Consider the following 13,468-nt stretch of genomic DNA (forward strand, 5'->3'; position numbering starts at 1 on the left):
TTAATATGCATTTAAGTCTCCTCCGTGTCTTTTCATGGTTTGATGGCTCAATTCTTTTTAGAAAATTTTGATTAAAATCCCATTTTCTAGATGTACCACAGTTTATTTATCCATTCACCTACTGAAGGACATCTGGGTTGCTTCCAAGTTCTGGCAATTGTAAATAAAACTACTTTTAACATCCATGTGCCGGTTTTTGTGTGAATGTAAGTGTTCTGGAATTTCACCACAATAAGAGGTGCAGAGGGGCATCTCGCTGTTCTCTTAGCTTACATTTCCCTAATAGCACATGATAGGGAGCGTCTTCTCTTATGCTTATTTGCCAACTGTATCTCTTCAGGGTGTGGATTTTTACTGGGGAATATGGTCCTTACTCCTAATTTATGGGCTTTCTGGGAAATCATCCGAATTGCTCAGTGAGATCTCTTCACTCTGGTCGGGCTGAAATCCAAATATGTCCAAGCCATGTGCAACCTCTGGTGCTCTGTTCAGCTGTCACTTGCACCCTGATAAGCCTTTGAGACTATCCCTGACACAGGCAGCCAGTCCCCCAGGTCAAAGACCAGGCCGACTTCTGAGAGCTCCGTCCTCCCTGAAAGACTTCCCCTCATTACAGCTTCCTCGGCCGCCCCGAGTTCTGCCTGATCTACCCTTCTGCTCAGTGAGACCGTCATGCCCTCTTATTCTTTACCTTCCTGCACTGCAGTCCAGTAAGTTCCCCAAGAAGCAAGCTGGACTAATGTGGACTCACTTCATGGGTTTCCCCTCCCTCTGATGCCTAAGAGTAGTTCCTCAAATAGTCGTTAAATTGTTATCAGGAAAATGGCGGGAACTAGAGACCATCATGTTAAGCGAAATAAGTCAGACTCAGGAGTTAAGGGTTGCATGTTTTTTCTCATGTGTGGAAGCTATAGAGGAAAAAGGAAAAGAAAAAATAGGGGCAGATCTCATGAAAATCAAAGGGAAATCAGTAAAGAACTCATGGGTGGGAGGTGGGAGGGAGGGGGAAGTGCTGGAGAGTGATAACGGCTAAATTATATCGGTATATGTGTATTATGTGCATGTACGAGTATGTACCAGCAAATCCCATCAGTGCATACAACTATAATGCACCAATTAAAAAGTGGGAAAAAATTTTTAAATAAATCGTATTGTTTTTTATTAGGTGAGAGCAAGTTTCACACCAGTGGCTTTGTCATAGCCAGAAGCAGAGAGTTTCTGGAACTACTTATTTGAGATGCTGTGAGTGCAGGGACTTATCTTTAAACCCTTAGTAACTAAAAAATCTTTCTCTTTTTTTACCTTTTTAGCAGCATTTGATAATAATTTTTTTTTTCAGGTTTGGGGATGGAACCCCAGGTCCTGTCTCATGCTAGGCAAGTGCTCTACCACTGAGCCACATCCCAGCCCTCTTTATTCTTTATTTTGAGACAGGATCTTGCTCAGTTGCTGAAAGCCTTGCTAAGTTGCTGAGGCTGGCCTTGAACTTGCAATCCTCCTGCCTCAGCCTCCCAAGTAACTGGGATTACAGGTGTATGCCACTGAGCCCAGCTTACTAATTAATTTTAATAAACTATTTATTCCAACAGAGGCATTGGGAGATGTGAGTGTCCATTCCATTATTTGACCTAGGGCCAGGCTCTCCAACAGAGAGGACCATGAACCGGTATCCAATGTATGCAGGGCTTGTTTCTTCCTCATGGTTCCTTTAAAAGGGAGAGTCCATTTGAGATCCCTTACCCATCATCAGCCAGGCTGACCCCAAACAAGCATCTTTTTCCTGTGCCACAATCAATATTCTGTCTTCACTGGGCAGCCCCTACTCCTACTCAGTTCCTCAGTATCACAACTCTAAGTTGGAGGAACCATATTTGTGACCATTTCTTGGACTTTTTGTCTTTTTTTTTTTTTTAATATCAGATCAGGGATTCAACCCAGGGGTGCTCTACCACTGAGTCACATCTCCAGCCCTTTTAATATTTTATTTTGAGACGGGGTCTTACTAAGTTGCTGAGGGCCTTGCTAAGCTGCTAAGGTTGGCTTCAAACTTGTGATACTCCTGTCTCAGCCTCCTGAGTCACTGGGATTACAGGTGTGCCACTGCACCTGGTGGACTTCGTGCCTTTAAGGTCATCCTCTACAAAAAGTCAGAAGGTCCAGATTTAGGTTTTTGCCCTACCTTTATTGGTTAGATGACTTTGAAAAAGTTTCCAAATACGCTACACTGATTTGCACTATGTGAAAAAACAAAAACCCGTTTCCTGTCCTTTCTGCATCCTCCATCTCACTGCACCCACCCCCACCACACACCTGGTTATGAGGTGCCATGGGACCACGGGTAGGAAAGCCCTTCAGAACCAGAAACGCACAAAGAAGTCTATTCTTTTTATTGTTCGTATTTGTGGAGAGATCGCAGCTCTCTCTAAGGAAATCCTTTCGTCTCGTTAAGGAGATGTAGCGTGGTGTAGCATATTGGCTCAGAATTGTCTCCTCCTACACATTTGGCTGAAGTTCTTCTTCTGTCCATTGAGAGAGATGAACCAGCTGTTTCTTTGGCTTGCAGGAGAATAGGCTTTTCAGAGTCCACACTGACTGAAAACGGCAGAGCTTAGAATTTCTGGGCCCTGGGAGCTCTTAGAAAGCACCCTTAGATTTTTGTCAGGAGGTGGTGAGGGGCGAGCTCAGCCAACCACATTCAGCCTCAGGCAGGTAGAGGGCACATGTGTGGACTGTGCCCCGCGCTTCCTGGGAGCCCAAGGCTGCAGTGGTGAACAGGCCCTGTCCTCCCAGAGCTGGAGCCTGGCTGGACCTGGAACGGTCACCTTCAGTCCTGTGGAGAAACTACCACTCCTCATCCTCAAGGGAACCAGCCCTGCCCCTGCTGAGAAGACAAAGGGAGAGCCCAAGGACCCTCCATCCCAGTTTAGCACACCAGGCACTGCCTGGCCAAGCCTGGACCCGAGTTCTGTGCTCACAGAGAACATCACACGGCTGCTCATATCCCATCTCAGACCGATCCCCATCCCACTTCCACTGGATCCCTGAGCCAGGAGATGCTTCATGCTGATAATGGGGCTGTGGCTGGACTTCCAGCCCCAAACTCCCCTTCTGGTATCTCTCTAAATCCCTAGTCACTGTCTTTGGCCCCCTGCTCCAGATTTGCTGCTGGGCTCCAGGCATGTGTTTCCAACCTCTCGGGCACTCTTTATTTGCCTTGTTAAGAGACGGCTAATGAACTGGGTGCAGTGGCACATGCCCATAATCCCAGCGACTCAGGAGCCTGAAGCAGAAGGATGGCAAATTCAAGGCCAGCCTCAGCGACTTAGTGAAGCCCTAAGCAACTTAGGAAAACCCGTCTCACAATAAAAAATAAAAAGCACGGGGGATGTAGCTCAGTGGTAAAGTACCAGAGAGAAAGAAGGAGAGACAGACAGACAGACAAAGACAGGCTAATGAAAGATGGCCAGAATTTGTATCTGAGCTCCACCATTTGCTAGCTGAGTGAACTTGGAAAGTTACTTAATTACCCTAAGCCTCTGTTTCCTCATCTGTAAAATGGGGGTTAAACTACATTAATGTAATTCACTTAATGTAGTAACTGGCATGTAGTAAATGCATAATAAATATGAGCTATTTTTCCTCCTTAAGGCCAACTCATTTATGCTTGCTATAGATGAGATATGGCTTAGATGGTATGGTTATAGTCTAATTGTGTCCTCCACCAAAGGTTCATGTGTTAAAGGCTTGGCACCCAGGGTGGCACTGTTGGGAGGTGGACCTTTAAGAGGCAGAGCCTAGCACAAGGTCCTCAAGTCATAGGGGGCATGAGGTATTTCACATGTAACCCCTTGGTAGTCCTGTGACCCCTTTGGCAGCTCTCCCTGAGACCGCTGTTATAAAAGGAGCAAGCCTGGCCCCACCTGACTCTCTGCTTCCAGCTGGAGACCATGAGTGTTCACTCCATTGCCATCCACCATTCACCTGGAGGTCCTCACCAGAACTGAGCTGTTACCGGTGCCATGCCTTTGAATCTCCAGAGCTGCCAGCTACATAAACATTTTCTCTTTACAAAGTTAGCAGCCTCAAGTGTTTTCTTATAGTGATGAAAAGCTGACTGATACGATGCTGGATTTTCAGACTATCCCCAAATTCAGCCTACAAGTGAGGACTCCAATTGCTTCATTGTTGCAGCTGTCACTAGGTCACTGCTAGATCACTACTACTCCCCAGCCAATGTTGGCTGAATTGAAACAGAAGGATGTTGCAGGCTATGACAGCATCCTTACCTGCCAAACCAATCATCCTTTGTCAGCTTCTGGGTCAGGACCCCTGCCTGTATACCAAACCACAATTAAATCTAGTGGCTCTTCCTCCATTTTAAGTACTCCTAGGAAAAGTCCTATATTGTCCCAAGCTCAAAGCATCTGAGTCCGTATCCCTTCTGAACCTAGGGAAAATGTTTTTTCACCTAAAGTCCCTGGATGAGTTTCTGGAGATCTGTGAACTCCTCTCTTAATATGCAAAAGTTTTTGTGATGTCTTTCTTTCTTTCTTCTTCCCCCCTGTACTGGGGTTTGAACCCAGGGGCACTTTACCACCCAGCTACATCCCCAGTCCTTTTTTAATTTTTTTATTTTCAGACAGGATCTCAGTTGCTTAGGGCCTCACTAATTTGCTAATGCTGACCTCAAACTTGCAATCCTCCCTCCTCAGCCTCCCGTGTTGCTGGGATTACAGGCGTGTACCACTGTGCCTAGCTGTGATGTGTATTTTGTAATGGTTCTTATTTTTCAATAGCTCTTTAAGTGAGTCTGTGAACCCAAGGGTTAAGAACAATTACAGTAGAGGAATCTAGAGCTAGAACCCTCGGAAGACAGAAGGCCTCTGGGCCGGAGCCCTCAAGGAGACCCTCGTTGTGGCCACTCCCCTCAGTTTTCGCTGTGTCCTGCCACTATGCTACGTTCTCTGTAGAAGCAGGACCTGGTCAGCGGGTTCCCCAATCCCTCAACACTTCTACTCAACCAAAGGTTATCTCGGGGCGGGGAGCAGAGCTTAGTTCAGTGGGACAGCACTTGCCCACCACATGCAAGGTCCAGGGTTTGATCCCCAACACTGGAGCAGGGGGGAGGGGCACTTATCTCCATCCGTCTCCTCCTGGCAGGAAGTACCTCCTCTCCAACCCACTTCTCAGCATGATCTTCTGATCCAGGTCCTCCTCCTAGAGTTTCTCCCGAGGGTGGGAACTAGAATGAGAGCACCTACCACCAACCCCCCTCTGTACAGTTCTGATCATCTCCCTTAACCCTCTTAACAATTCATCTTGCAGAGGTAGAAATCAAGGGCTGGAGGGATGAGAGGACAATTATTATAATTGTAATTATTCTATTAGTCGCCACTTAGTTTGCAGTTAGTAGGTGAGCTACTTTGCTAAGCATTTTTTCATACTACCTTTTTTTTTTCCAGTCAACGAAAAATAGACATGAGAATGTTGATTGTACATGTGAAAAAATAGAGGCCCAGAGAGATAATTAGCTTGAGAGCACCCAGGTATTTAGTGGCAAGATAAGATTCAAAAATAGGTCTGTCTGGCTCACATGCTGACCCAATGACCCACTGTTTCCCTTCCTATATTGTGGGTACAGGATGCCAGACACCCCCAAATGTTTCAAGTCAGTATTGTTGAGTTAATGAGGAAAAGTTCCTACTTGAGACAAAACTCTAGGATTTCTTATTTTTTGAGATATGATAGGGAAGCATAAGGAATTTATTGTTTGTGTCCCTGCAGCCCAAGCCAAGTTCAGGAATCCAGTGCCACTAGCCCAGGAAGTCACCGAGGACTGGGTCATTCCTCCCTTCCCACCCCCCAGGGCTGCTCTATTTCCAGGTCTTGACCACTTCCTGTCTTGGCTATTACAAGAAGTTGCCAGCTATGCCTGGCTGAATCCTGATACAGCACCGGAAAAAAACTGCCATTAGACCAATGTCTGGGCTAAACAGATGGCCCTTGGGATTCAGCTTTTCCCTAAAAGGATGACAAAGAGTGAAATGACCGTGAGCTGCTGGATATCAGTCACATGCTCACTTCCTCGTGGCCCTGGCAGCTTCCAGCCCAATAAGGCCTGCAGGGCTAGGTCCTGGCTAAGAAGCCATGAGGAAGCCCTGAGGAAGAAATGAAAGGGGAGAGTTCATCCCTCCTTCCTGCCTCTCTGGCCCTCTTTCGCCCTCCCTTCTCTCTACCTCTAGCCCTGTTCTTCTCCAGGGGCCTGGACTCCTGTGAAAACCCCAAAGGCTGTGTTCTCTACTGCAGGGCAGTTGCTCTGAACTGCCACTCATCTGTCTTCCTGCCCTGTGTCTAGGGTCCTTCCCTCGGAGCTGTAGACTCTCACATCCAGTCCTCGGATGCTCAGATGATGCCCTAGGAGGTAGAGCTGGCAGACTAGGACCATCCTAGCTAGTCAATGTCCTGTTTTCTAGAACTTTCCTTTCCTCAGATCATAAAATAAGCCTGTTTCTTGTTGTCTATGAATTCTACTAAAGCGGTGCATTGAACAAGATTTAAACTAAGGAGAGGGGTCACAGCTTCGCAGCTAATGCTTCCTGCAGGGCTGGCCAGGTGCTATGCCAAATGCTTCAGGATGCGGGAGTACCTTGTGAAATCTTCACACCACCCCTTAAGGAGACGGGTCTTGTTTTTAGCTCCATTTTGCAGATGAGGACTCTGAAGAGAGGGAGTCGCCTGCCCAAGGTCACTCACCGGGGAACTGCACTCTTCAGTTCCAAGAGTTGGCATTCTGGTTTCAGAGCCTGAACACTCAATGGCCAGGCTACAGCTCGGAGCTTTCAATGCCTACTCCCCAAAACTGTGGCCACTAATGAACATTCTCAGCACTGTAGCAGGTGACTACGGGTGCCCTTGAGGTACGGGGACAGAACTCTCAAAGTCCCTCAGAAACTAATTGTAGTATTGCAGAACACGGAGGAGAAGCCATGATAGAAACACCATGAAATTAGTTACGTAGGTTCTCAGACACAAGACCCAGCCCTTTTAACCTGTGGCAAGATTTTTAAATTATACTTTTTCATCAAGTATAAAAGTGAATTTAAAAGATGAACATTATTTTGTAGCAAGACTACTCCAACAAATCCAAATAATCTGTGCTCCACCCAAGGGGAAAAAATATAGTTACCTGAACATGTGCACCTAGGCCGCAAATCACACCACACAAAGCACGACTTACCGCCTCCCTGCTGCGCCCTGGAATACCCTCTTCCTGCTCCATCTTTCTTCCCACCAACCCACAAGATTCACCTCCATCAGATGCCCTGGATGCCACAAAGAAAGGACCCAAGGAATAGGGCCACCAGGGCAGCACGCCCCACTTCCACCTTTCTAAGTGGAGCCTAAGTCGCCCCTCCTCCTTTCCTTTAGGTTTGTCTCTAGACTCCTGCTCCCTGGGAAGTGTCTCTCACTCACCTCTTGTATCTGATGACTTCCTTGCTCTAAAATCATTTTACTTTTGCTCTAATTTTGTTACATACTGGTTGTGTTTGGGGGAGGGGGTGTTTGTTTGTTTTTGGTTTCTTTGGTTTTTTGGTTTCTTTTAACCTGCAGGTTGGTTTGTGCCAAAGGACCCGGATGCTTTGGTCTCTACTTTCCCGTGTATTCCTAGCATCAGGATGTTCGGTGGCTGGAAATGATAACAAGGGAACCAAATAAAGATCAGCTTTGAAGGGAGGGAGGGCAGCAAAGGAAACCAGGGTCCTCGAAGCTGGAAAGGACTGGAGCATCTCCTTTACTTCAAAAGGAAACTGAAGGCAGGCACAGTGGTGCATGCCTGTCATCCCAGCAACCTGGCAGGCAGAAGCAGGAAGATCCCAAGTTCAAGACCAGCCTGGGCAACTTAGGCAGACCCTGTCTCAAAATTTAAAAGAGAGAAAAAGAGAGAGAAACAACTGTAGCCTGAAATGAGAAAGTGACTTAACAGGGCAACAAGCTTGACTGGTGGTGAAGGAGAGCCAGGCAGTTTTCATTTTCTATCCCACGGAAGGAGGAGAGGCCTGAGAAGGGGCCAGGGAAAGCCAAGGTGGACACCACCACGTGGAGCTAGGGCTCCGGCTTAGGCAGCGACAGACCTGGTTGGGTCCCTACACTTCCGCCCACTTGCTGAGCGCCCCTGTGGGAGTTCCTTCACCTCTCTCTGCCTCAGTTTCCTCGCCTGTGGGATGGGGATAGTCACGCCTGCCCCATAAGGAGTAGCTGGGAAGAGCAAATGAACAACGCGCACCGTGCCTGAACAGCCGTGCCCCACAGTGGCAGTCCCTATTATTATCAGCATTGAATCGCCCTCGTTTGTTTTCCAGGTGCTTCTGTTATGTCTTAGTTTCATCCAAGAATAATAGTTCTGTTTTCCTTCTTCTGCTGAGGCTGTTCCCTCTGGTAGAATACTCTTCTCCCCTGCAGAGCTACCTGTTGGTCCTTAACTCTGTTGCAGACAGTGTTTTAAGAACTTTCCATATATCAATTCTCATTTGATACACACAACACCAAATGAGGGCAGTACTACAGTTATTCCCAACTTATAGATTAGAAAGCTGAGGCTTGAGCCCGGCACAGTGGAACATGTCTCTAATCCCAGCTCCTTGGGAGGCTGAGACAAGAGGATCACAAGTTTGAGGTCAACCTGGGCAATTTAGTGATACCCTTCCTCAAAATACAATTTAAAAAGGGCTGGGGATATGGCTCAGGAGTAGAGTATTTACCCAGCATGCGTGAAGTTGTGAGTTCAATCCCCAGTACTCAAGGAAAAAAAAAAAAAAAAAAAAGTTGAAGCCTGAAGAAGTTAAGAAATTTGCTCAATTGATCTCCAAGATATATAAGAACTCAAAAAACTTAACATGAAAAAAAAAAAAAACCAAATAACCCAATCAATAAATGGGCAAAGGAACTGAACAGACATTTCACAGAAGAAATACAATCAATCAACAAATATATGAATAATTGTTCAACATCTCCAGCAATTAGAGAAATCAAATCAAAACCACACTGAGGTTCCATCTCACTCCAGTCAGAATGGCAATCATCAAGAATACAAGTAGGGAGGGAAAGGCGAACGATTTAGTCAGCCATGTTCTTCTCCTTGGTGTTCCGGGCCCAGGCGGCAGGTCTCGCCGCCCCGTGGGGAAGACATATAAGGAATTTGCATAAGACAGCTGTGCAGAATGGTGCTGGAGGAGCCTTGTTTGTGCACAGGGATACTCCTGAGAATAACCCAGATATTCCATTTGATTTCACACCAGAAAACTATAAGAGGATAGAGGCAATTATAAAAAACTATCCAGAAGGGCATAAAGCAGCAGCTGTGCTTCCAGTCCTGGATTTGGCCCAAAGGCAGAATGGGTGGTTGCCCATCTCTGCTATGAACAAGGTTGCAGAAGTTTTACAAGTACCTCCAATGAGAGTATATGAAGTAGCAACTTTTTATACAATGTATAATCGAAAGCCAGTTGGAAAGTACCACATTCAGGTTTGCACACCACACATTTGCATGCTTCCCAACTCTGACAGCATACTGGAGGCCATTCAGAATAAGCTTGGAATAGAAATTGGTGAAACTACACCTGACAAACTTTTCACTGTTATAGAGGTGGAATGTTTAGGGGCCTGTGTAAATGCACCAATGGTTCAAATAAATGGTAACTACTATGAGGATCTGACACCAAAGGATATTGAAGAAATTATTGATGAGCTCAAAGCTGGCAAAATTCCAAAACCTGGGCCAAGGAGTGGATGTTTCTGTTGTGAGCCAGCTGGAGGTCTTACCTCTTTGACTGAACCACCCAAAGGACCTGGCTTTGGTGTGCAAGCAGGCCTTTAACTTATATTCAACTGTAAATATGTTATTGAAGAAATAAAATATTATCTACATAAACTTCTTATATTTTCTTATTCTACTCTGTATTATCTTGGCAGTAACAGTAACTTCCAGCTGTAAATATTATGTCAAAATGACAGAACAAGATTTTAAAGTTGTCTGCTATCAATGGCTAAGAAGTCATATTACATAACTAAGTTAACAGTTACCAAATTTTCAACTGCCAAATCATGTTTTATCAGTAATGCTGTTATTATAAAGTAAAAATTTTGTCAAATTAAAAAAAAAAAAAAAAAAGAATACAACTAGGGCTGGGGAGATAGTTCAGTTGGTAGAGTGCTTGCCTTGCAAGCACAAGGCCCTGGGTTCAATCCCCAGCAGGAAAAAAAAAAAAAGAAAAGAAAAGAATACAAGTAACAATAAATGTTGCCAAGTATGTGGGGAAAAAGGTTCACTCAAACATTGCTGATGGGACTGCAAATTGGTGCAACCACTATGGAAAGCAATGTGGAGATTCCTAAGAAAACTTGAAATGGAACCACTATTTGACCCAGCTATCCCACTCTGAGGTTTATACCCAAATGACTTAAAATCAGCAATATTACAGTGAGACAGCCACATCAATGTTTATAGCAGCTCAATTCACAATAACTAAATTATGGAACCAATCTAGTTGTCCTTCCATAGATGAATAGATAAAGAAACTATGGTATATATACACAATGGAATATTACTCAGGCTTAAAGAATGAAATGATGGCATGTGCCAGTAGATGAATGGAATGGAGAATATTATGCTAAGCAAAATAAACAATCCCAAAGAACGAAAGGCAGAATGTTTTCTCTGATATGTGGATGCTAATTAACAATAAAGGGTAGGGGAGAGTAGACGTAATTTGTATTAGACAGAGGAGTGAAGGGAGGGGAGGGAGCATCGGGGTAGGAACGATAGAAGAATGAATCAGACATTATTATCCCATGTGCATATATGATTACATGACCTGTTTAACTCTACATCATGTATAGGCAGACGAATGAGAAGTTGTACTCCATTTATGCATGATGTGTCAAAACGCATTCTACTGTCATGTGTAAGTAATTAGAACACATTTTAAAAAAAGAAATTTGCTCAAGATCACATAACTATCAAGTACAAACTACACCTTTTTTTTTTTTTTTTTTTTTTTTTTTTTTTTTTTTTTTTTGAGAGAGAGAGAGAGGTCTTGCTATGCTGTCCAAGTCGTCTTTGAACTTGTGGGCTGAAGCAGTCCCCTGCCGCAGCTCCCCGGCTGGCACTCGCTACAGGCACATGTCACCACATCTGTCTGTTATTTGCTTTGCCGGCCTTGCCCATGCTCTGCAAGTGTGCTACCACTGAGCTACCTGCCCCAGGGAGACCACACTCTATAGCACTGCTCTCCTGCTCCCAGAGCGTGTCTGTCACTCCCACCCTCTGGGGCACGGTTTACATGGCAGCTTTCTCCTCTGAGGAGCTGCCTCTGGTCTCCCAATTGTCCTCCTTAAAAATGTCTCCACTTCTCTGTTGGTATATGTGGTACAGCATTTGCCTTCTACCTGGGATTTTTTATTTGTGCACAGTACATGTCTTAACTTCCCTATCAGACTTGATATTCCTTAATGGCAAGAAGTAGGTTCTACCTGATTTTATGAACCCCAAAACCCTGACAAAACGTCAGCTTCCATTGTAAGAAACAAGACATTGACATAATATCACAAAGACTAACCATTGATTCAAGGACTGGGGTGTGGCTCAGCACTAGACTTCAAGATACTCAAGGGCCTGGGCTCCACCCACAGCATCACTTAAAAAGAAAGGAGAGAGAGAGAGAGAGAGAGAAGAAAGAAAACAAGGAGGAGAACAGGAAGGGAGGGAGGGAAGGAGGAAAAAAAGAAAAGGAAAGAAATATAATTCAAAACAATACTAGCAATAAACTACATTAAGTAAATGACTGTGAAACTAACTACACAAAAATTCTCTCCACCTTCCAACTCGTAACCAAGGTTTTTAAAGCTAGATCTTGACCTCTAGCTCTTTTTCCTTAACATGTAGGGCGCTGAGGCAATTGAGAGTGGACGTGTGGGATGGAAGAGGCAGGGTCAAGGAGGCCAATATCTGACACTCCTCTGATGCCTCAGGTCAAGGAAATTCCAATGCACACAGCCAGGTGTGCTGTCTCAGTTCTCAGGTGCCAAAACCAAACTCTTCTGCGTCACAAAGAGAACTGAGACATGAATACCCTCGACTCCCAGTCGCTACTATGATCAAGGTGCTCAATTATGAAAAGACACTTCTGTCTTTAACAACTAATACCATGTAAGATTTAGATTTATAAAAATGCAAAGTGATGGAAGGATTTTAGAGTGCATATACTCTTTTGAGTATGACCAAAAAATTGAGAAGAGGATCATTTTCATTAGACAATTGATTTCATTCTAAAGAAAAATTAAACTGGTAGGAGAAGGGTACATGTGAGTGCTGACCATTAAGAAGATAACCAGGGAGCAGGGTGCGGTGGTGCACGCCTGTAAACCCAGCACTCAGGAGGCTGAGGCAGGAGGATCGCAAGTCCGAGGTCTGCCTCAGCAACTTAGTGAGGCCTTGTCTCTACATAAAAAATAAAAGGGGTTGAGGATGAGGCTCAGTGGCTAAGTGCCTCCTGGGTTCAATCCCCAAGTACCAAAGAAAAAAAGGTAAACGGGACTGGGGCTGTAGCTCAGTGGTAGAGTTCTTGCCTAGTATGCATGAGGATCTCGGTTCAATTCTCAGTACCATAAAAATAAATAAATAAAACAAAAGAAAGAACATGGACAGTGGCTGCGCCTATTTGAAGAAGGAAACCCAGTGGCAGCTGTTAGAACCGATAAAGGAAGACTGGAGAGGCGGCCACACAGTGCAGCCTCACTCTAACTGGAGGTCCAGGCCCTGTGCAGATCCAGCAAGGTCTGGAACGATATTCAGAGGAGTCTGTGTGTGATGTGTGACAACAAATTCCACCAGTATGTATGATTATAATGTACTAGCAAAAATACGGGAGAAAAATCCGGAGGAATTTTAGTGGCGTAAATATTCCACTTACGCCACTAAAAGTGGGACCACGAGAGAAGTAAAAAATAAATAATAAGTGGAATTTCATCTCTAAACTTACGTGTGTGCCCCCAAGAAATGGCAGGGGAGGGTGGAAGTTAAGAGTCCTGAGAGGAGATGCGTTACCTCCCATGGTAGCCTGGGAGGAAGACTGGCCTCACCAGACGCAATGTCAAAACATTCAGGGCAAAGATAAACAGAATCCCACACAGACTTTAAACAGAAGTTCTTAACCATTTTTGGACCCTTTGGGGAAAAAATGATAAGTATAAACCCTTTTCTTGGAAAAAGAGCATAAATATGCCTAACCAGAGTCTGTTGTGGTTAAGAAACTGTTGCAGTCACAAAAGGAATGAGGTGAGGAAACAGGTGAGGAAGGCTGATGAAGCTGAGCAAAGAGAATTCCGTGAGGTTCTTTTATATAATACGTGGGAAGAGGGGCAGCTTGCAGACGGTTGTGACAAGGAGCTGTGAATACAAGGCCAAGAAGGT

General features: G+C 44.9%; 1 protein-coding gene across 1 annotated transcript; it reads left to right on the forward strand.

Moving 5' to 3' along the window:
- Window positions 1-9,100: 9,100 nt before the first annotated feature.
- LOC306658579 (NADH dehydrogenase [ubiquinone] flavoprotein 2, mitochondrial-like) lies at window positions 9,101-10,084 on the forward strand. The gene has a single exon (XM_079135718.1). It carries the CDS (start codon window positions 9,125-9,127, stop codon window positions 9,872-9,874), a length of 750 nt encoding a protein of 249 aa, XP_078991844.1. The 5' UTR covers window positions 9,101-9,124; the 3' UTR covers window positions 9,875-10,084.
- The last annotated feature ends 3,384 nt before the right edge of the window (window positions 10,085-13,468 follow it).

Source organism: Sciurus vulgaris, assembly GCF_902686455.1.
Source record: "Sciurus vulgaris genome assembly, chromosome: 3".
Classification (NCBI taxonomy): Eukaryota; Metazoa; Chordata; class Mammalia; order Rodentia; family Sciuridae; genus Sciurus; species Sciurus vulgaris.